The 23,686-nt window shown below is 45.0% G+C and overlaps 2 protein-coding genes and 1 long non-coding RNA gene across 7 annotated transcripts; 2 read left to right on the plus strand and 1 right to left on the minus strand.

The window, feature by feature from the left end:
* The first annotated feature begins 291 nt into the window (after window positions 1-291).
* On the plus strand, window positions 292-3,577 carry LOC102719840. Its single transcript, XM_006648880.3, has 7 exons — window positions 292-546; window positions 1,044-1,142; window positions 1,499-1,862; window positions 2,186-2,320; window positions 2,972-3,054; window positions 3,142-3,247; window positions 3,336-3,577. The coding sequence occupies exons 1-7, from the start codon at window positions 392-394 to the stop codon at window positions 3,438-3,440; spliced, it is 1,047 nt and encodes a 348-aa protein (XP_006648943.1). The 5' UTR covers window positions 292-391; the 3' UTR covers window positions 3,441-3,577.
* A 3,333-nt stretch (window positions 3,578-6,910) lies between these two features.
* On the minus strand, window positions 6,911-15,508 carry LOC107303715. Of its 5 annotated transcripts, none has more exons than XR_001549730.2 (6): window positions 15,363-15,508; window positions 10,071-10,263; window positions 9,622-9,696; window positions 8,857-9,421; window positions 7,845-7,924; window positions 6,911-7,304 (listed from the first exon to the last, which is right to left on the minus strand). It is a non-coding gene; the product is annotated as an uncharacterized LOC107303715 (long non-coding RNA). The 5 variants fall into 5 exon arrangements; XR_001549729.1 differs by lacking the exon at window positions 6,911-7,304 and having other exon boundaries at window positions 7,456-7,924; window positions 8,857-9,199; window positions 9,280-9,421; XR_005811160.1 differs by lacking the exon at window positions 6,911-7,304 and adding an exon at window positions 7,456-7,688.
* Window positions 9,205-15,239, plus strand: LOC102716098 (PH, RCC1 and FYVE domains-containing protein 1-like). The gene is made up of 9 exons (XM_040521222.1): window positions 9,205-9,255; window positions 9,664-9,750; window positions 10,956-11,045; window positions 11,144-11,230; window positions 11,329-11,523; window positions 11,935-13,974; window positions 14,100-14,246; window positions 14,340-14,752; window positions 14,855-15,239. Exons 1-9 carry the CDS (start codon window positions 9,205-9,207, stop codon window positions 14,952-14,954), a joined length of 3,210 nt encoding a protein of 1,069 aa, XP_040377156.1. The 3' UTR covers window positions 14,955-15,239.
* Window positions 15,509-23,686: the final 8,178 nt, after the last annotated feature.

A 23,686-nucleotide genomic window follows, 5' to 3' on the forward strand; every position in this document is an offset into this window, starting at 1 on the left:
TGGACGGACCGGATGGATTCAGTGCTGTTTCGGTGGATCCGTGACGTGGCAGATCCGTGGGTGAGAGAATCTGCGGCGTTGGATCCAATCGGACGGTGTAGAGCTCGTTGTTGGGAGTGGAGCGGATCGGTGACGTGGCCTTGGCCGTGTCGCTGCTGGAGTGTAATGGGCCGGCTGTGGGCTGGGTAGCTCGGTCTCCTGATCCGCCACGCGGCCCGTGGCCTACTCGGGCACCCGGCATAGAAACCTCCGGCCCCGGTCGACTCACCGGCCGAGCGGGCGAACCGGAGAGGCCCCCTCCGGCGAGAAAAAAAAAAAAAAAAACCCGCGGCTTCTCGTTTCGCCGCCGTCCGCGGCATCCTCCGCCGGCGGGTTGCTGCGGTGATAAGCTATGGCATGCGCGCGCCCCGTGAGGAGGGTCTCGGCCGTGCTGTATCACTACCCTTGCCCAGACGGCGCGTTCGCCGCGCTCGCCGCACACCTCTACTTCTCCGCCGCGGCCCTCCCCGTCCGCTTCTTCCCCAACACCGTCTACGACCCAATCAGGTAGCCTTATACTCTCTAACTCGCCTTGCTTCTTAGTACTTCCAAATTTTTCTCACCTCCGTAGCTTTTTGGGTTCAACTAGACCGAATCTGTAGGAAGCTGCAAGTGTGTATTTTAAGATTTTTCACTTCGTTAATGTCTAGGTGTAGTTTCAGTTCATTGAAGCCGTGTTAAGTTTTTCCATTGCATTTGTTCAGGAGAAAATTGCATTTATTCGACATTATGAAAATTTTATTTCTTTACGGCCTTACGGGAGAAGATTATGCTTTTGGAGTTGTATTTTGTCAGTGACGTTTGGTAAAGTTGAGCTTGGATTTCATGTTTTGTGTGATTTCAATACTTCATGAAGCATGAAATTGTTGAATGAGGAGTCAAAATTGTAGGAAGCTGTAGTTCAGTGATTTTCTCATGATGAGAGCCTCTGCAAAGCAGATAACGGTGATGCTCTAGTGTTTCTCTTTAGTATAGCATTGTTCTTACTGTTATCCTCTCTGTAGGAGTGATGCTCTTCCATTTGGTGAAATCAAAGATGTTTACCTTCTAGACTTCGTAGGGCCTCCCGGTTTTGTCAATGATATTGCCCCAAAGGTTGAGAGGTTTGTAAGCATTTATCTACTGTTGTTTGCATTAAGTTTTATTCTGTGTGTTAGTTTGATGTGCACTATGCTGTTCATGAATCTTAGAAATAAAATTCTGTCTATGTTCATTCTGTCGTTCCTATAATGTATAGATCTGATTTCCGTACACTTCATTAATAGATTCAGTATTACAACAGCTCTAAAATTATGTATGATATTTTGGAGAAACACATTCTGGCCATTGACTATTCTGGATATTGCTGAACTGTAGATTGCAGATATTATGCATCAACCTTTCTATACATTATGAGTTGTTTTGTAGAATATTTCGTCCCTAGTGCTAGGGACAACTCTAATGTTTTTATTTTGTTCAGTGTCACAATCTTGGATCATCATAAGACTGCCTTTGAAAGTTTATGTGGGAATGCCACACTTGGAGAAAATGTCAAGAAGGTAATTGACATGCAACGTAGTGGAGCAACTATTGCATTTGACTTCTTTAGCGACAAACTCCTGAAGATAGGTAGTAATGTATGGAATAATGGAAGTGATAATACTGTAAATGTGGTGAAGTATCTACCTGATAACAAGCTTGAAATGGTACACAAGCTTTTCAAGTTTATAGAGGATGGGGATTTGTGGAGGTGGACCATTCCAAATAGCAAGGCCTTCAGCAGTGGCCTCAAAGATTTGGATATCGAGTTTGATGTCAATATGAACAGAAAGTTGTTTGATCAGGCAAGTATTAACTTCTTATAAGTGTTTTGCACTTTTGCTACATATTTTTGTTAAAAATGCGAAATACAAATCCAGCACCACCACTTTTGTATCACTAAACCTGTATATATAGCTAGCATAATTGTTGGCTAAAACTTACAAAGTCTGGATCTTAAAATACATTAGCGCCTTCTAAACTTGGACAAAGTGATTGTTAGTTTTCCTACTACATGATTGCTGTTACAACTTACAAAACATCAAAACCATCCAGCTAGCCATCGTACCAATATGTCCAAAGCTTCTATTTTTTTGTTACAATAACTTTCTGTGGGGTGCTGTTGCAGTTGCTGGAACTGGATCCTGAGGAAGTCATTTCTCGTGGACAAGCAACACTGTCACACAAGCAAAAAAAAATCGATGATTGTCTGGAGAAATCCTATGAAATTGCACTAGGACGTGGCAGGTTTGGCAATTGTCTGGTAAATACCTACAAGTATTCCTTTTCTCTTGATTTTTTGTACCATGTTCATTAGCATTCTGTTCATGTTATGTCAACAATCTATCAGTAAACTTTCTGTTATACTTGTTTGATGGGGCTAGTTGCCTTTGTAAGTAGATACTAACAACTGTTGTTGCAATTTATGATGGTCTATGGGCTATGTGTTTGATCCAAATTAGCATATTTTCAGTAAACTTGATCAGTAGCTATATTTCCTGACCAGTGGATCGAAGGTTGACATGTTCAAGAAAAAAAAACGATATGTTTTTGGATATATGTAGCCTTCCGGTTCCAGGTTCTGCATTCTGGAACCATCGAGTGTGCAAACTCCACTGTCCTTACATATTCAGGAATTATATTTTTCCTTTAATGCCATTAGTTCTGCATGTCTTTTTATTCATGCAATCATTCCCACCTGAATTTCAGGAGTGCTACTATGGTAGCTTTATGGCTCATGGTCATCCAATTTGAGGTTCACTCGTTATAGCTTTATACTTTGCTAATGTAGGCATGCGGCCATTCCTATTTCCTATGGCCTAATATGTCTCAGTGTTCAGTATATTTTTACTATCTTTGTTTGCATTTACCAACATTACTGGCTCTGCTGAATTATATCTTTATTGACCCTTAGGCTGTCAATGCTGATGCAATTTCAAATTTAAGGAGCGAACTTGGGAATCAGTTAGCTGAAAAGAGTTGTAATTCAAATCTGAGGTAAGTTATATATATCCGTTCTTCACAGCATTATGTTTCTTCACAGCATTATGTCGTTCTAACACAAACCAATGGTACTTTTTCCAGAAGTATTGGCGCTGTGGTGTACAAAGTACCTGAGTTGAATAATGACAGTATGCTGAAAATAAGTCTTAGAAGTTTGAACGAGGAAGACACTACTTCTATCTCTAAGGTACTTTATCCCCGGATCGGATCTATATGGTCATGTTGTAGCATCTGAAAAGGTTTAATGTTGTTGAATTGTTGGTCTTTTTTTTTAGGAATATGGCGGTGGGGGACATCGGAATGCAAGCTCATTTTTGTTGAGCGTTACTGAGTTCGACAGGTGGAAGGCTGGAACTGAACCTTTCAACACCAAAAGGTAAAGAACTTCGTAAAGAAGGAAATGCAGGATGTTGCGTAAAATGGAGTGAACGTATTAGTCTAGGAATAAGATATGACCATGGAGCTGTGTCTAGCTAGTTTCAAGAGCCCCCATTATTTCTGTATGAAAAAAAAAAAACTCGGTCAGGCTCGTCTTGAACATTTTTGTTGGAGAGTCCAATTCCTTGAAGGTAATATCCTCAAGTTTTGGATTGATCGGATGATTGTGTGATCAGCGGTATATTTCCAGGCGTACAGTGTTTCTATTCTCTTTTTGCAGCATAAGGTAACTCAGCCACCCAATTAATTGTTTTATAGTGATTCAGTCGAGCAAAGGTATAAAAAATATAGGAATAATATGGTATAACGAATGCGGCCGAAGTACTCCCAGCTGCTCCATCTGTGGCCGACGCCGGGCCAGGCTGGCTGTTCCTTCCCGGCACCACGGGCGGCTTCTGTTTACGGCTCCGTCCGGCACGCGTGGCCGTGCCCGTTCCGGGAGACCGCCGCCATCATCGGTGTCCCCCCTTTTCCGCTACATTGTTTGCCTCCTTCCCATGCAGAGGCTACTCAAACTATAGCAGTAGGAAGACTAATATTTAGCATATTTATACAGTAGTTAACTGTTTACAGTGAATACAAGACTCACCTGTCTTTCTTACACAATTTTTTGGTTAAGCTTATAGTCCGTGTCTCCTAATATAGTTAGTAAGTTGGCTATAAGAATTTTTATAGTATTTTTTAGCCGACTCATATAGTAGTTAGTTGTTTATAGTTAATACAAGGTCCACATATCATTCTCACAAAGTTTTTTGGTTCTTGTGCTAGAGTTGGCTAGAAGCTTATAGCCCGTTTCTTATCTCTCTTCTCTTACGTTTCATTTATTCTAGCATTTAGTCGACTTATAGTCTGCTATTATACTTGCTCTAACCAATTAATTAACCACTGAACTGTTGCTTGTAACCCCATCACTCCCCAGCGGTCCATCCTTAAACTCACAAATGTCATTCGTTAAGATGTGGATCAGAATCAGCTGTGTAGAATCAACCGATGATGCTACACATCGAGACTTAAGCGTCTCCAAGAAAATGACAATCTTACTAGTCATACTTAAATTTAGCAATTTTGCACAAAAAAATATCCTCTAAGAGAGTGGCTATTTGACTTGTTATGTCATTTGAATGGCTAAACTTGAGTTCTCAATGGCCAAATTTGACAATCCATTTCTCCACTAGCAAAATTGCTATCTGTGGGTTCCACGTGGATGGGACCCCTTGCCATTCTCCCCATGCCAGGATTTGGAGAGTGGGGATGAAGAGTCTTTTGGAGATACTCTCAGAATTCGAGTTGTCAAAAATAAAATGAATGATTAATTAAATTTTGATTTGGAGAGCAATATTTAGCAATTCTCTTGGAGATGCTCTGAGACAGTAAATAGTTATGGCTATCTGCACGCAGCCGTGATGGAGAGATCAAACATGTAATCATCTTTTAATCTTATATCTACGAAAAGGAGACCATCAAGATTATGCTGGAGCGAGTTGCTAGCTTCACTTGCCGCCCGGTAGACCATGGATCGTTACTCGTTAGGAAGGGCCCATCACCGAACGCATGCAGTGCTTCAAAGCATGAGATCGAGCGTGCAGTTTCTCTGATCACTCTCCAGTGGTGCTTCTTTTGACATGGAATTATTACCGCTGGGACTCGCTGCAAGCAAGGACGCATTGCATGAGCTGGGAAAGGTCCCTAGCTACTCCCTACAGGCTATACAGATCAAAGACGGTAGGACATGGACATGGACAGCCGCGCGCGCGCGTAGGCCGTGGTTATGCCTGGACGTCGACACAGCTAGTGTATAATCCAAGGACGGCTTTGGGCCTTTGGCAACTCCGTGCGTGCCAAGATCACGGATTAGCCCCTAACGCATGCATGCAGCATCCAACACGAACAATTGCAATATCCATGTGCAAGGAACACGAGAAGAGAGTCGTGGAGAAGATCTAGCAACTCGTCGCATATATGCTAAGCCGTTGATGAACGGAGGAACATGCAAATGAACTCTAGGCGGAGGGACCACGGTTAGAGGTGATAATGGGTTTAACTATTTTGCCTATAAAATTTAAGGGTTATGTTTAAAACGAGTTAAATATAAAATTGTATAGAGTTTTGAACTAAAAAATTTTAAAAATTAAATAAGGTTGTGAAATAACCCATGGATTTTGGTCCATTCTCACTTCTAACCACGGTGGTAAGGCATGGCATTTGCCATACCTTGCATCAACCATGAGTTAGTAGCAGTATTAGGGCCGTGTTCTTTCCTCCACTCTAATAACCTAGACCCTCTTGTTTTTCGTGCGCACGTTTTTCAAACGGTTAAACGGTATATTTTTTATAAAAGTTTTCTATAAAAAGTTGTTTAAAAAAATCATATTAGTCTATTTTATATTTTTTATAACTAATAATTAATTAATTATGTCCTAATCTATTACTAGCTTTTTTTCGCGCCAAATAAACTATCTACGTTGCTAGTAGCTGGTAAGCAGAGAAAACCATGTTAAGATAAGCAAGTGTTGTGCAATGTAGGTGGATGTGAGTCCACAACTTCATCTGTGAGTTATCTTGTTAATTATTGGATGTTGTTAATTAGTGGTAGTTTTAGGTTGGGGTTGAAATGTGATTAATTAATTCCCGTCTTAATATTTGATGTTAGAGATTCTATCTCTTTCATATTATAATACTTTCTGATATTACCTAGATTCATATCTATACTAATGAATCTAGACACATATACCAAATATATAAATTAATACCTAGACGAATCTAAGTAAATCTAGAAGGTCCTGTAATATGGAATGGAACACATGGAATATATATTCACTTAAAAATTGCTGACAAAGTTTGATTTTTAGAACTCAATTTATGAGTTGAATTTAGGATTCTTTTATTGTAGTTTCTTTTAACATTGGCTTTTAAATTGCCAATATCCCATATGTAAATATTTATCTATAAGTTATTAATTATCGTTGATAAACCATTATAACTTATAATCAGTTGTAGACCAAATCATTTCGTTGAATGTAGATGAGAGATCCACCTACGTAACTATACGACTAATTGAGCTCTTATTAGTTGAGCGGAAGATACACCTTGATAGTTGGGTGTGGCTCCACTGGACAGAGTTGGTGCGGGTTATGACCTCAGTTTTTCACTCGTCTTCTGCCACTAACTCTATGGACCGACTAAATCGCATGTTCCAAAACACATGACGTGATCATCAAAACGACATATTTGCGAATGAAAAATAAGTTATAAATAAAAATTTTATATCTGTGTTCCTAATAAGATTGAAAAAATAAGATAAAAACAACCTAAAAACCAACTCTAAATTTAAAATTAAAAAATATTGGCTCATAGGCGGAAGTGAAAAAGACGAAGCGACTAAATAAACCATTGTTCGGTCTCGTGGCATGTTCCAAAGAGCGGAAACCATCGTTCGATCGCATGACATGTTCCAAAGAGCAGAGAGCGGACATCTGATAAATTAAAAATTAAAAACAATTTTACCATTCTTGAGGCAGAGTAACACCGAGTTGGCATATGACATGAAGGACGTACGTGCCAATCAGCAGCGACCGATTTGACGCAATTATTTGGGACCGTGCCCGATGTATGTACGTGCCTACGAGTAGCTCAAGTGCTCAACCACCGGCGCAATTTAGGCTGAATCAAATAAAATGTTTATACTTCTATGCACAGTGAGGGATTTGTATGCCTTTCACCAACTTCGTACAACGGCGCGATGTATGGCTTCGCAAGTTTCACATGCCTCCCAGTCATTCCACATGCCAGCGGCTCCTACATTTTTCCTGATCGACAGTAACAAAAGGGTGAATTTGGACTTACTGGTACTATTTGCTGCACCTGTTTTCACTGGTGTACGAGACATGCATATGCCTTCTTTTCTGAAAGAGGTGCAGGACAAGTGCAAATAGCTGCAGATCAAGATTACGGTGCCACTTTGTGCATGGACAGTGGTACTCCTAAATCGCAGCCGAAATTGTCCACGAGTTACTGCCATGTCGTTACACGGGAAAAGCACGGGTAACAAATTAATACATTTATTGCTAATGCTATTGATAGGCAGGACAAGTTTTATCTTTTCCCTTGGTCTGTCATGCTTGTCTCGCTGGTGCTTCACATGCCTACCGAAATCCCTCTGCTACCTACTTGCCTCGCTCTCCATCTTTTCACTTTCAGTTGTAAAACAACGTCGTTACTCGTTACCGCGAGTAACGATAAATATATCAAACCATCAAGAGTTAAGCAATCTACTACGGCAAAAACACTAGTAACACTGTGTAATACAGTATCTTTTGTGGCAACAAAGGTAACGAAGCGACTCTTACCTGATCTGTGGCCACGCAGAAAATCCTTGGAGATGCACACGACCAAAGCATCACCAGCAGTACAACTGATCACAGTACGACTGCAACAGGATAAATGCGTAATGAATAGACATGTCGTGAGCAAAGGTGACCTTATAAATGTACAGGAGTAGCACCGGTAGTCGTAGACATACATATCTAGGAAGTGGTAGTGATACTGAATTACTGATACATACGACTCGCTGCTGCTGCTGCTTGCTCGTTGGAGAGAAAGGGAGGAAACAAAAAAACCGTCCCAAGATCAAGTCAGCAAAAGCGACCGAGACGGCATCATTTGCAGACAGGAGTGACCAAACAGTTTTGCAGGCCAGAACGGGAGCAACGCCTGCCTACGCTGCACACGTGCTGCATCACTTCCCCCTCATCTCTTCTTCCGGGCCATGATGTGCTGTCCCAGAATCCTAACAGCACAGTATGTGCGTGCTTGTCTCTGCAAATCCTACCCCAATAGTACTCTTATAAACGTCCAAACTCATGATCACATTACTACGTATTGTAGTACCACATTTTTGGACCACGGCAGGGCAAGGATGGACTGTGATGGTTCACTGGACACCCTAGACAGATCGGATGCCTTCGGATTTGCAATAACGCAAGGTTATTACGGTGGTAATTCAGGTGTTCAATGCATTCTTTGAGAAATGCTGATCCTAATCAGATGATCCAATTGTGCAAGATTTTCAGCAAAAAATGACGCACTAGATTAGCGTACTGACAGATGCAGAGATATGCTAGAGAAAAGGAAGGCAGTGACCAGGTTTTCCGGGGCTTGTGGCATGCAGTTGTGCCAAATCCTGAGATTTGACATGAAATCCAAGATTTCTGAAGCGCCTACTCACGCTAACAGAGGAAAGCTAAATGACACTGCTGCTTGGTACACAAAGTCACAAACTACAGATTAGAAGCACTAGCCAAGAGAAAATATACGGAAAGCGAGGGGCACAGAATCAAAAGAGTGAGGAACAGGATTTACCTCTGCAGGTTGTGTCGAGCGAAGCAAAGACTGGGACTCACCTACTCTCTCCTCTTTAAACCCGCGCTGCCGCGCAGTTAATAAAATTTGCCACCGTTTTCTTTTCCGGGTCCCCTGAATTGCGCAGGCCGGACGGTGCTGCTTCTCCCTCCTCCTCCGTCCTCAAGCTCTGCCTGCCTGACTGCCCGTCCGTCCTCTCTCTTGCTTTGCTTCTTTCCTTGCGTGGTTCTTTCTGTCACTTTGCTGCCATCTTTTGCTTTCCCCGACTATTGATCAAAGCAGGTTTGAACCTGAGCTCGGCTCAGGGCGTCGTTCTCCGTTTCCTTTGCTGCCTCTTTCCTGGCTGCAATGGCTGGGGGCTTTGAGGCGAGGGGCTCTGCTACTAGAGGAGTCGAGCAGGTATGCAGCATGAAGCGTTCTTACTCTGCATCTTCTTTTAAAGCTTTGTGGTATATTCATGTTTATACCAATGACTCTTTCTTTTGGCCATCCTACAATTCCAGCACCGCATTGCTAACTTGGAAGGATTTGCTCTTCTTGTTTGTCTTCAAGGAGCCAATAAACACTGCATTTTAGTGAAATAGAAGCATTAGACTGCATAATTTCATTCAGGATAGCCATATGCACGTCATTTTTCCAAAATGCTGAGTGAGGATGACATTTGCTTCTGTGGCTGCCCCAAGTCCCAAATGTGCTTAATATATTTTGTAATTTCATTTCTTGTCTGCATCCTTTTGCGTTCACTTATAACAGAATAAATCAAACCTGAAAAGGAACATGATTTAATTGTCCGGTTCTTTCCTTCAGGCGCTTGTTGCTCTGAAGAAGGGTGCACACCTCCTGAAATGTGGGAAGAGAGGGAAGCCCAAGTTATGCCCATTCAGGCTATCTTCAGTGAGTAGCTTCGTCACTGTAATTATACTCACCGGAATGCTAGAGATTCACATATTTATTCGTTAGTTTTCATAGCTTGTGGCATGCAACCCAGTGACGACTAGAGGCATGTATGAATGCGATACAATGTATGTTCAGTGCTATATGAAATTTAATTGTGTTAATCTGAGTGTTCTAAACACTTCAGCATTGAGGATTTTATTACAGGATCATTTACTCAATACTTTATAATACCAAGAAACTTTGATAGAAGAAATATAATAACTATTCAGCCACTTGAATTAAACAAGTACAAGAATAAGTCCGCATGAAGCTCATACCAAGTAAATTTACTATCGGGCAAGATAGTTTGTTTTGGTTTCCAAGTTCTTCACCGTGTTCCTGCTGAGCAGAGCAATGGCCAGCACTCTTTGATGGCTTCTGCTCAGCTATCCACTTCTTAATCAATTTGCATATTAACATCTCATCATGTTCCTCTGTGACCTTCGGTACATGTTCCTTGTTTTCCCACCACTGACAAACAGACCACACGTAACAATCAGATTAGAGTAGATTTCATTAAACTGCAACTATTGTGTCAAAAATTATCATTTTGCTTCAATTTTAGCTGAGTATTTCACAAACTGCAACAGTAGCTAGTGATTTTACCAGAGAACTGCAGACTTTATTTATCTGATAGGCTGGGCTTGCACTGTTGTAAGTTGAGCCCACATGTCAAACACACAAAACGGATAAAGTTGCAGTTTTATGAAATGTGTAGCTAAAATTGTAGCAAACTGATAGTTTTGATGAGATAGTAGTAAATTTCATAAAACTGCAAGCATTTATGGCCATACACACAGCTATGCCAGTAGATTAATCCAAATCTAGCTCTCTGCACTGGTCATCATCCATCTTTTATCTAGAATAACAGTTCAATTTTCATAATGTAAAATTGTAATACAACGTGGACACAACAAGGTATGACATTCTAATATTGAATATTCTGAGGTTAGGTCTGCTATTATGTACTTATTGTCTTTATTAGTAAAATGTAAGTTCACCAGTTGTGTTGCTAGGGTTTTGGAGCTTGTATATAAAGTTGAGTAAACTGCACCTTACCGTCTTATACTTTTGAAATGTTACTATTCGGGATTTTGCATGCATAAATAACATTAGCATGTTGATTTTGCCTCCCTAAATAACATTAGTATGCATTTTGGCAGGACGAGAAAATGCTGATATGGTATTCCAAAGAGAGGGAAAAGAGTTTGAGCTTGAGCTGTGTGTCAAGTGTAGTTCTTGGACATAAGACAGTATGTGATTTCATTTCAAACACATGCTACTATTCTTTATCAATAGTTACATCATTAAGGCTAGAAGACCATTTTCTGAGGATTCCAGTATTTTACAGGCAAAACTTTTACGTCTGCAATGGCCAGAAAAGGAATCGCACTCATTATCAGTCTTCTACAAGAATGGTGAATGTTCACTTGACTTGGTATTTTTACTCACTAGGCCTGGTGTTGTTTAGACATGGCAATCTTATTCTTTGTATTGTTACACTCCATAACATTTTTTTCAATCACATTTTCGCAGATTTGCAAAGATAGGGATCAAGCTGAATATTGGTATCTAGGTCTAACAACCTTACTATCAGTTCCATGCAGTCCAGTACTTTTGATTGACTCAACAAGTAGCCGTCGGATAAACAGCTGCACAAATAGCCCTCCTAGCTATATTCAGCAAAGGAGTAAGCTATTTGCCGTGCATGACACAAGAAAGTACAAACAGGTTCACTCTATAACTCATGCATGCTGTGTTCATGTGGCAATTTTGCAACTTCACTCACATTTTTGCCTAGGTTATGCTAAGTAACACAATTTGATCCATAGGCTCAGGAATTTGTAAATTTGTAATTTCTGATGATGGACACATTAGGGTGTGTCGAAATATTGTTCATTTTGATTAATTACTTCCTATCCACATATAGCAATAATGCTTAGGCCAAATGACATTCATTCAAATCAAATCAACAGACTTTTCAAATGCATACATTATAAGAATTTCTTTGCAACTCATGAAACTAAGTAGAGCGACATGATCTATGATTGGCCATAAATTACCATATGTTCTCAGTTACTAAGTGCGTCTTACCTTTTTAGTTGAGATGACATATTTTTCTACATGATTTCTTCATCAAAGGTACACTCAATATATGGCAGTCCCAGGCTGATGCAGAAAAATGTTTTGCAAAGCAATTTGGATTATTCAGAACCATTCTTCTCTCCAAGGCAAAGGACATGGTCAGACCTAGACCCCTATATGGAAAAGATCACTCCTGAAGTGGTTAATAGAGTAAAAAACAGTTGCAGGGATATAAAAGTTGTTGACAAGCTTAACGAGCGAATAATTGCCCAATTGCCTAAACAAAAATCATTTGAGGGGTTACATGTGGCATATGGAACAAATTCTCTAAAGGACATCTTTGTCTGGGGAGATGTTCCTGGCAATGTTTTAGACTACGGAGATGTATCAAAAGCCAATGTCTCACTTCCAAGGTTATTCAACACGACCCATATTCTTGATGTACAGAACGTTGCTTGTGGGGAGAAACATGCAGCTATAGTTACTAAGCAAGGAGAGGTCTTCTCCTGGGGAGTGGATAATGGTGGGAGATTGGGGCACAAAATGAGTGTCACTATATCAAATCCTAAAATTATCGATTCTCTCGCCTCTACACGAGTGAAGGCTATCGCATTTGGAGCAAAGCACACTTGTGCAGTTTCAGTTTCAGGAGAACTTTATGAATGGGGTGAAGGGACTCACTGCTTGGGTTTGTGGGGTGATCAGTATCAAAGAAGCCAATGGTTCCCACATAAATTGTTAGGTCCAGTGGATGGCATCTCTATCTTGAAGATTGCATGTGGTTATTGGCACACAGCTATCATATCCTCTGCTGGCCAGCTCTTCACATATGGAGATGGAACATTTGGTGTTCTTGGACATGGTGACACGCTAACTGTTGCTCGGCCCAAACAAGTGGAGTCCCTGCAAGGGCTAAGAGCCAAGGCCATCGCATGTGGACCATGGCACACGGCTGCTATTGTAGAAAGAATAGGCACTGTCAAGAGCAATGCTCCTAGTGGGAAGCTGTTCACATGGGGTGATGCGGATAGAGGGAAGTTGGGTCATGCTGACAAAAAGATGAAACTTGTACCAGTTTGTGTTGAGCCACTCAATGATTTTGATTTTGCTCAGGTATCCTGCGCAAAGGCGCAGACCATCGCGCTTACAATAACTGGTGTTGTTTTTACCATTGGAAGCAAGGAACACAGACAATTAGGGAACCCTCTGTCTGAGGACACATCTATTTGGTTGGTTGAGGGGCCACTTAAGACAGAGTTTGTCAGAGAGATATCAGCAGGCTCTTCACATGTAGCAGTTTTGACAATGAATGGAAAGGTGTTTACATGGGGCAAAGGAACAGAGGGGCAACTCGGTTTAGGTGACTATGTTGACAGGAGCTCCCCAACTCTAGTGGAGGCCTTGGAAGATAAGCAGGTGCACAGTATAGCTTGTGGTATCAACTTCACTACTGCAATTTGTTTACATAGGCCACTCTCAAGCAAGGACCAATCCGTATGCAGCAACTGCCAGCTAGCATTTGGCTTTACAAGGAAGAAGCGCAACTGTTACAACTGTGGTTCCATATTCTGCAATTCCTGCAGCAATAACAGGGTTTCCAGAGCAGCTCTTGCACCAGATAAGAGCAAAAGGTACCGTGTTTGTGATCCATGTTTCAGTCAACTGCAGAAAGTTGAGCAGCTTAGCAAATTAGGTCCGCAATTGAAGATCCAAAAGGATGAGGTATGTCCGATAGAAATAAGATCATATACACCAAAACTGGCACGCATATTCAAGGAAGCAAATGCCATTATGGAGAAAATGGCATCAGCACAAAGTCCCCATCAGAGAAGTCAGAACTTTGCTGCGGCAGATCAAGGGAGGACACTAAGATGGGGCCTAGTAGAGTGCCCCAGTCAATTCAGATGTGTGCGAAGCATTCCTTATTGTTCAACATCGAACAAACACACAGTCGCTGGTTCTGATGTATGGGCAATCAATGAGAGAATGGCACCAAAACCTACCAGCTCTTTCCTCAAATCTGCTAATGATTCAAAAGAGGAATTAGATTTGATGGAAAATATATTATTGGAAGAAGTGAAACAACTTCAAGAGCAGGTAACTCACATAACATATTCTCTGCAATAACAACCTTTTGTGGATCTGTTTAAATCATTTGTTTTCACTGAATGTTTGTTCCAAGTGCGAACACATGATTAGTGACATGAAGATGACATAAGCAGGTAACCACTCTTGCAAAACAATGCCGCCATAGGAGCCTGAAAGTTCAGCTGTACAAACGAAAAGTTGAGGAGACTTGGCTGATTGCCAAAGATGAGGCTGCAAAGTGCAAAGCTGCTAAAGACATAATTAAGGTTTTGACCGATCAGGTATAAATTCAATGACATATCTGGCTATCTCCATTTTTGACATATTTATAGGCCTTTTTGTAAAAAAAAGTTGTGGGTTGCCCAATTGTGCAGCGTGATTTTTTATCAAAGAAGCTTTCGGCTGGTGAGAAATTAGACAACTCCAGAACCATGCCTAGACACACATCCATTGCAAAATCAGTAAAAGCAGAATTACCGGATCCACCTGACAAAAATGTAGTCACCAGAGAACTTCAACAGTCGAAGAGCAACAAGGATCACCACAACAGCAGGCAAGTGGATAGGGGATGTACACAGCCTTCAAATGCTTCCACGGCAGGTGACTGGGTTACGCATCAGAATTTCAGAAGAACTTCCACTGGCAGCACAGGATGCACCGAGGGAACAGATGCCACCACTGCTCCTACCGACTCCAACGGTGTGATCGAGCAGATCGAGCGCGGGGTTTATGCAACCGTGGTTACATCCCCCGGTGGGAAGAAGTGCATCAAGCGCATCCGGTTCAGGTGAACTCTCCCCAACCCCAAGAGCCCAGATGATACTCATCAGTTGCCAACAACGGCATCATGTTTTACTTTTTGCAATAACTAACTCTTTCAATCTCGCAGTCGGAAGCACTTCGGGGAGGAGCAGGCGCAGAAATGGTGGGAAGCCAATGAGAGCATGATTTTTGCAAAGTACAGCAGCATGGAGCAGACGTTGGGGTAATCTCTCCTCCAACTCCAAGCAGCCGAAACCAAACGAAGAAGAATACACCGGAATAGTCAGCTCTGCCGCCAAATTGTTCATAGGACACACTAGAAGTAGCCCGAAGGATGCTGCTGCTCGGTGAAGCCGTAGATTGGATGGGGATCATGGACAAAATCATAAAAGGGAGGTTGAGAAATCAATTGTAAGCTGCATCCGGGTGCAGTTGGATTCCGGAATTTTGGAGTAGGATCTGGGGTTCGAGTGTTTAACCTCTCCATCGTTTGTGCATGCGCGTTTGAGTTGGATTAGGAATTGACCGCCTCTTTGCATTTGGTTTCGATTACGCGAGGGTAAATTCGTAGACTTGTCCGCCCTTCCCTGATCGGAGATATTAACGAGTGCAAGGATAGAGACGACGAGACGTACCTGAGCGGCGCCGTGGCCTGATCGCCGCAGCCGCCTGCGCGCCTCCCTTCCGTGGCGTGACCCGCCGCCGGCCGCGCCGAGCCGCAGCCCGCCGGATTTTGCGATTCGGGCAAAGCTGAAGGCAAAGGCGGATTCAGGGATCTTGCTGCGGGTTTTTCTCTGGTGTTTTGGCCTGCACGCATCTTAAAGCGGTAGATAGTACTCCTAACGAGAGATTTGATTTTTTTCTTTTAACATTAAATACTGAGATTCGATTATTTGATATCCTGACCAAATATTATTCACTGATATGGTTTTACATGTTATACTTATAAGTGTCAACATAAACAATTGATCTTGCTTGCAACTGATATAGAGATGCACATCTTTTTACTTGTTTTATTAATAAGTGTTTTTAACCATCTAAAAGTCAAAAGACGGAGAAATAAAATATGATAAAAAATTTAAAATCAACTTTAAATTTAAGGTTAAAAATTTAAAATTTTTCTTGGAACACGGAGAAAGCAGGTATAGCTTAACGTGAGAGCGCGAGAGCGCCGCCGACGGCCACTCCGGCCCCGGCGTCCACCTCAGCCGGCACCAGCGGCCACTCCGGCACCGGCGCCCACCACCTCCCTCCTGGCACCAAGATGCCCGCGTGGAGAGACATCGTGGCAGCGACCAGCCATTCGGACGCCCGTCCGGAAGCATGGCACGACGACGACAAGAATGTTCAAGAAGGCTGGACAGAGGTCAGAGGCAAGGGAAGAAGGCATTCATGGCGGGGAGACAAGCCAACAACCACCGGCGACCGCAGAGTTGCATTGAAGCCGCTGAAGCCAGTGCCTCGTTGGTTGCTGGGGCGCTGTTTTAAATGCCTAGGGTTAGGTCACCGGAAGACTGCTTGCGAGGGGGAGCGGCGTTGCTATAACTGCTGGTTCGCTGGCCACATCGAGCGAGACTGCCCGGACAAAGCTCAAACTCACCCATCGCGTAGACCAGCAACACCACGTCAAGTGAACTCGGCGGCTTCTCAGTCGGCCCCACCACCGCCGGTTTTGAAGCCTCCTCCTCCGGCGCTGTCTTTCCCCAACGAACCATCGTCCCGGGCCAAGATGGAGCTGTACGGTGATCCCAGCCTACGCCCGTCGGGTATTCACGTCTGCTCAATCCCCTGGACGGCGGGGATGCAGGAGCGGGAGTTCCATCTGGGCTCACATGCCTTGCTTGCTTCGGTCAGAGGGAACCGGCAGGCCATCTCGCCGGAGATGTTGGTCGCCGCTCTCGTCCGAGAGGGCGCAGTTCGCAGACAGGAGGTGCGCGTTGAGGTTTGCGCTCCCCACGACTTCCTGGTTACTTTTGCAAACCCCACTGACTGCAACAGGACGGTCATGTATCTCTCCGGCAACCTCTGGGTGAGGGGCTGTCGGATCGATTTCTGCCGCTGGAGCCGACGAGCGGCGGCCGGGAGCTCGGAGCTGAAGTACCTCGCCAAGCTCGGCGTGGAGGGCCTGCCAGCACACGCCTGGGAAGAAGAGGCGGTCCGCTCTTTGCTGGCGGGGTGGCGATGTCACCTGGTGGAGTTGCTTCCGCCGACCGATGCGCGAATTCTAGAGATCGTGGCGCAGCCGAACCTGATCCCCAAGGAAGTTCGACTTCAAGTGCCGGACTCGCCTCCACAGGGAGCGACGACGCCCCCAGAGACGGAGGACGAGTTAGCCATGGAAATGGCTAATGCTGCTTCACCAACACACCCTCCTTCGCCGCCGAAGAAGAAGAACTGCCTTGACTACACCCTCCTAGTCCACATCATGGAGGTGCTCGATCCGTCTCCTGCCTCGCACGAGTTCGATGCCTTTCTACGACCTTCGCCGGGATGATGATAGTGATAAGGAGAGAAGGACGCGCCAACCGCGTTGCATCACGTTCCAGTGTTTCCCTGGACGAGTTGACGGCACGGGACCACATCGCTCCCAGACGGGGGTAGCCAGTCCTTCGGAGGTGGCTCGGCCGGGACGGCCGGCGGTTTCCAGCGTCGCATGTCGACGACCAGGCGCTCGTGGTCCCGCTCGAGGAGGACTACGGTCGAGCAGGCGACAACCGGCGGGAACGGTACCGTGAATGGCGACGACTACTTCAAGCTCACCGACGATCATGGACCCAACTCCATGGTCGACGCGGTGTCGGCGTGCATGAGGGCGGAGCTGACCGCCCCAGAGACGGTCGTGGCAGATGATCTGCGAGAGTCAGCCGTTCTGTCGATGGTCGAGCTGGACGAGCCGCTCGAGCAACCGCCGCTGCATGCGACATTTCCGGCGACGACCGTCTATGCCGAGCCGCTCGCCGCGGTGGAGCCACTTGCCCCCGAGACGGCCGAGCTGATCGTCACCGTACCAGATGATCTGCTCCCTCCGGCGCCGATGGAGCGGATCGTCCCGACAACAATCCTCGTCAAGCCGTCCGGTTGGGCGCCAAAGGAGTCCATGCTGCATGACGCTGTTCAAGCGGCGGTGGAGCGGCCACCTGTCACACAGCCGGTGACCACGTCATCGTCCCGGTGGACCCCGCAGGGGCCACAGCATGAACGCGAATCCCAACACGCGGAGGCCGAGGCAGGATTGCCAAATCCCGGGCTCAGTGAGCTGCTCGCCGAGCTGGCAGACGGCGGGGCGACCAAGGACCGACCAGCCGGAGAAGGAGAGGCATTAATGCTGTCAGATGCCGCATTAATGACGGAGATTGCCTCCCCCGGCAACGAGCGGAGGGCCGAGGCGGGAAGCTTTGAACGCCTATCCGTGGAAGAGGAACAGGAGGCGGGAAGCAAGCCGCTCTTCACCTACAGTCGGCGTAGGCCGCGCCTGACGGGCCGGCCCATGGAGGCCCACTTGGCTGCTGAGGGGGCCGGGTCGATGGTTCAAGCTGCCTCTTCAGAAGATGGGCCGACGCCGGGCGATTACGACAACAACGAGGCCCACGCAGTTCATCCTGAGCTGCCTGCGCTCGTCACGCGTTTTCTCGACTCCATTACCTCCTCGCCGACACCGTCGGTGCTCGGCCGGCCGCCGCCAGCCTCGGTGCCGATGGCTAAGATTCCAAGGAGGAGAGTCATTCCCCATGACTTTGCCCCACGCCGTAGTGCTCGCCTCGGCGGTCAGAGGACAGGCGCTCGTCAACATTCCATCTCCAAGGCGCAACAAGTGATGATGAAAAAGCTAGGCCTAGAAGCCGACGACTCAAGCACCGACGCCAACGCCAGCCTGAAAGATCAATACACCGAGCTGTTCTGCCGATCCCTCTCCTCCGACCATGTCAAGGCGCTGGGGGAGCTCCTGGGCCTCCAGGTGGAGGACCCCCCAATGCCGCTGCAAGATGAGGACGAAGATAATGAACGACCCCCGTTCCAGAGGGGCTTGGCCATCAGCGCATAGGTTCAGCGTTTACCGCCAAAACCGAAGAACTTGTATCCCCAATGTTAGCTTATTCTGTCTTAGTGTGGAATGTACGCGGGTTGAATAATGCGGCAAAGAGAGCGGTTGTAATGGAGATGGTGCGCTCTGCCAAAGTCTCCCTAGTATGTTTGCAAGAAACCAAGCTAAGTTCCTTTGATCAGCCTCTGTTGTCTCAGATTTGCGGGTCGGGTTTTGATTGCAAAGTCACACTTCCGGCGTCTGGAACGCGCGGAGGAATTCTTGTCGCCTGGCAACGCGAGAATTTTTTGGGAAACATCGTGTACACTGGTCAGTGGTCGATCACAGTCCACCTACAAGAGAAACAAGGATCAAGATCCTGGTTTGCCACGATTGTTTATGGGCCACAAACAGATGAGGAAAAATTGTTGTTTTTGCAAGAATTGCAGGACATAAAGGGGATGTGCCCCGGTAGCTGGCTGATTGCAGGGGATTTCAACATGATCGCCACAGCTGCAGACAAGAACAACACAAGGTTGAATAAACGGATGATGCGGGCCTTTAGGAATTGTCTGAACGGTTTGGAGGTAAAAGAGCTATACCTGGTCGGCAGGCGGTATACGTGGAGCAATGAACAGGCCGCGCCGACGCTGGTCAGATTGGACAGAATTTTTGTCAGCACAGAATGGGAAGACTCCTTCGCAGATGCAAACTTGCAAGCACTAAGCTCCTCAGCGTCAGACCATTGCCCACTTTTACTGACCTGTGGCCAAGGGTACTCAGGGTCCCGTCGTTTCCTTTTCGAGAATTTCTGGATTAAAATGGAAGGTTTTCAGCAGACCGTCAGTGAAGTTTGGTCAAAGGAGGTGAACAGCGAAGATCCTTATATCATTCTGCATGTGAAAATGGCTAGACTCGCGAAGTCTCTGCGTGCTTGGGGGCAAAGAAAGATAAGCTTGATAAGGTTACAACTGCAGATCGCTCATGAGATCATTTTTCAGCTAGATGTTGCCCAGGAATCTCGTCAGCTCACATTTCTAGAGCGCCGTCTGCGCGTAGCCTGCAAAGGACGTTGCTTGGCCCTAGCATCTTTGGAGAGAATCAGATGGCGTCAACGGGCTAAGGTAACAGCTCTGCGTAATGCGGGGCAAAATTTCCTCCGAATCAAGTCATTGTCGAGAAGACGGAAACTTTTCATCCCAAGGCTTCATTTTAATGACGAAGTGGCTACCACACAAGGGGACATGGAGGAGATGGCGAGGAATTTTTTCCAGCAGGCCCTCGGGATCACGCCAAGTCAAGGAAGATCTCTGAACTTGTATGAACTTCGCACAAGAGCAGCAAACCTAGAAGAACTAGATGCCGACTTCACGGAAGAGGAAGTATGGTCAATAATTAAAGCACTACCCAATGAGAAATCCCCAGGACCAGATGGATTCACCGGAGGTTTCTACCAATCCTGTTGGGGGTTAATCAAGAAAGAGGTGATGGCTGCACTTATCAAGTTCTACCAAGGCAACACACAGAATCTGAATAAGCTGAATACAGCTATGATAACCCTGCTGCCCAAAAAGGAGACACCAACTCTACTCAGCGATTACAGACCGATAAGCCTGGTTCATAGTTTTTCCAAGTTGGCATCCAAAATAATGGCAATAAGATTAGCAAAGCGTATGGAAGAGTTAACCTCTTGGTCACAAACAGCTTTCATTCGAGGGAGATCCATTCATGAGAATTTCATTTTTGTTAGAGGATTGACACTGAAACTGCACAAAGGGCGTAGAAAGATGGTTCTTCTCAAGTTGGACATATCGAAGGCGTTCGATTCTGTTTCCTAGAGCTTCCTAGCAGAAATGATGAGACACCGGGGGTTTGGGCATAAATGGCAGGCTTGGGTAGCAGCACTTTTATTGACAGCAGAAACGACAGTCAATATAAACGGCTCCGAATGCCTCCCTTTCAAGCCATCAAGAGGCCTAAGGCAGGGTGACCCCCTATCCCCACTGATGTTTGTCCTTGTCATGGACGTCCTGCATGATATGATAGCCAAGGCTACGGATCGTGGCATTTTATCGATGATTGACAGAAGCTTACAAGGACCGGCAATTTCTCTGTATGCGAACGATGCCGTGATTTTCTTTCCACCAACCGAGGAGGACGCAGCAGCAATCAGGGGCATCCTTTTAGCTTTTGGAGAGGCCACCGGCCTCACACCAAACCTGACTAAGAGTTCCATCTCTCCGATTCGATGCCAAGAAGAAGCAGCTATGGTGGCAAACTATTTGCAATGCAAAATTCAAGAATTTCCTGTCACCTATTTGGGATTGCCTCTGTCCCTAAGAAGACTAACAAAGAGTGACCTGCAGCCAACATTGGATCGCTTCGCTAAAAAAGTCAGTGGATGGAAGCCTAAGCTCTTGTCTCCAGGCGATCGCCTAACGCTTATCAACTCGGTACTCATGGCATTACCGGTCCATATCCTGTCAGTACTCGAGCTGCCACAGTGGACGATCAAGGAAATTAATAGAAAGTGCAGAGGGTTCTTGTGGAAGGGCCAAGAAACGGTTAATGGAGGTCACTGCCTCGTTGCTTGGGGGGCGGTATGTATGCCGAAGCAAATTTGGTGGGCTGGGTATCAAAGACATCGGCTGCTTCGGTAGGGCACTGAGGTTAAAATGGGCGGTGCTTGCGAGATTGCAGAAAGACAAGCCCTGGGCAGCTTTCTGGAAATTCCAACATAACCGCCACCTGGACAGTATGTTATACGCGGCAACAAAATTCCAGGTTGGGAATGGCAAGGATACAGACTTCTGGAAAGCGAGCTGGCTGCATTGTGGACCACTTCGGCAGGTCTTCCCAACTCTCTTCTCTCACACTTCTAAACCCAACATGACGGTGCAGCAAGGCCTGTCCAACCGGGCATTGGATCAGAACAATAAGAGGAGCGCCATCCTCCAGAGCTCTGGCTGAGTATCTCCAATTGTGGGATGAGCTAAATTCCTTTGACCTACAGGCAGATGTGGAGGATACGCTAATCTGGAGCCGGGAGAGCCATGGAAATTACACGGCCTCCTCGGCTTATGAATTGTTTTTTATGGCCAAAGAACACTGCAATTGGGGTCCCCTACTATGGAAGACGAAAGCGCCAACAAACGCTCGGTTCTTCCTTTGGCTGGCATTAAAAGAGAGATGTTTAACGGCAGATAATCTTTTGAAGAGAGGATGGCCAACCCAGGGCTTCTGCCCCTTATGCCAGTGGCCGCAGGAATCCTGCTCCCACCTGTTCGTCGATTGCCACTTCACTAATCAGGTTTGGGAACGTTGGAGATGTTGGGCGTCGGTCCCTTTTCAAGTTCCTCGTGAAGCTGGGCTGCAGCTGGACGGATGGTGGCTGGCGGCAAGGAAATGTTTTAAGAAAAGATACAGAAAATCCTTTGACTCAGCTTGTGTGTTCTGTTGGCTCATTTGGAAAGAGCGGAACGCCAGGATTTTTGACCATAAGATGAAATCGGCGACGCAGTTGTTCAACGAAATCAGAGACGAGATCGTCATTTGGACGGAGGCGGGCTATTTCAAAGGTTGTGAGGAGTAGCCTCGTTTTTCCTTTCTCTTTTGTTTTTCACCGGCTTCGGCCGAACTCAGCAATCTCCGCTGAGTTTGTAAAACACACCATGTACATGCTTCTTTCCTTAATGAAAATCGGCTAAGCCCAGTCTGAGCTGCCCCACAAAAAAAAAATTAAATTTTAGGTAATAAGTATAAACATAAGTGAAAAGATTAGAATGATAACCGAAAAAACGAAGATAACTGCATATAGGCATATACGCAGGATCACACGAATTCAAAAATAACGGTGGTTCTCATTAGGTGTTGTCGGGCTATATCCAGCTACGCTACACGTAGGCATGACAAATTTTTTTATAAATTCTTTTTAAATTATAGAATATTTATATGTATAAAATTTGTGCCTACAATGTTCGCACGTATAAAATCTACCTATATAGATAGTTTATATTCTAGATATAAAGTATTTCCATAGAACAAATGTGCATACAAATTGTGTATAAAATCTCTGCAGATAATTTATACATACAAAGTCTTTCTCTAGAACAAATATGTATACGAAGCTTGGAAATATAAAGTCCTTGTGTAGAATATTTATGTGTATAAATTTTATACCGGTAAAGAGTCCAAAAAGTCACCGTGTTGTCATTGTTGAGGCTACGGTCGGCAGCAAATGTTAGGATGAAAATTCTGTTGGTTTCTATCTCCCTAGCCTATTAAACGGTTTATTTTTTCAAAATATTTTTTATACAAGTCGCAATAAAATATTATATTAATATAGTATTTTTAAGTTTACAATAGTTAACACTCAAATAATAATTTACTAACGAGCTTCTTCGTTTTTGCGTGATCCTTCTTTAATCACCGTGAGACGCTAACTGAACTCTTCATATTAAGCTCAAATTAACCAACCCAGCAATTTATGGGAATTGCCGTATAACGGTGTATCGTCGGTACGGTACTGTCACAGCTAAATCGAGTGTATGGCGTGGCTCCTCCAGAACCAACAAACCAATGTTATGGTGTTCTTCGGTAAGACCCTTGCCTTCTTATTATGGCAAACAATTTAATTAGTCAACCATGTAACCACCATCATATGACCATGTTTTAGTTTCTATTTTTATGTTTTTCTTTATAACTTAAATAAAAACAAAAATATTATATTACGGTCTACCAACCTGGGAGTGGCGGGATGTTACGGCGGTTAACAACGTCCAGCCTCGCCGCGACGCCCTAGCAGCGTTTTGGCTGCGACATCACTGTCGGTCGCCGTAGTAGCGTTCTGGCTGCGACGTCACTGTCGGCCGCTGACGAAGAGCGTCTCGACGGGGCTAGGGCCGGGGCGTCGCTGCCGCCCTTGCAGGCGAGCGAGGT

Source organism: Oryza brachyantha, chromosome 2 (assembly GCF_000231095.2).
Source record: "Oryza brachyantha chromosome 2, ObraRS2, whole genome shotgun sequence".
Lineage (NCBI taxonomy): Eukaryota > Viridiplantae > Streptophyta > Magnoliopsida > Poales > Poaceae > Oryza > Oryza brachyantha.

Bases quoted from the DNA above. Each gene is read 5' to 3' on its own strand.
- LOC102719840 (XM_006648880.3), top strand. From the start codon at position 392: ATGGCATGCGCGCGCCCCGTGAGGAGGGTCTCGGCCGTGCTGTATCAC. The intron at 1,863-2,185 runs GCAAGTATTAAC...GTGCTGTTGCAG, and splicing joins ACAGAAAGTTGTTTGATCAG to TTGCTGGAACTGGATCCTGA. The intron at 3,055-3,141 runs GTAAGTTATATA...TACTTTTTCCAG, and splicing joins AGTTGTAATTCAAATCTGAG to AAGTATTGGCGCTGTGGTGT.
- LOC102716098 (XM_040521222.1), top strand. From the start codon at position 9,205: ATGGCTGGGGGCTTTGAGGCGAGGGGCTCTGCTACTAGAGGAGTCGAG. The intron at 11,524-11,934 runs GTTCACTCTATA...TCTTCATCAAAG, and splicing joins ACACAAGAAAGTACAAACAG to GTACACTCAATATATGGCAG. The intron at 13,975-14,099 runs GTAACTCACATA...TGACATAAGCAG, and splicing joins TGAAACAACTTCAAGAGCAG to GTAACCACTCTTGCAAAACA.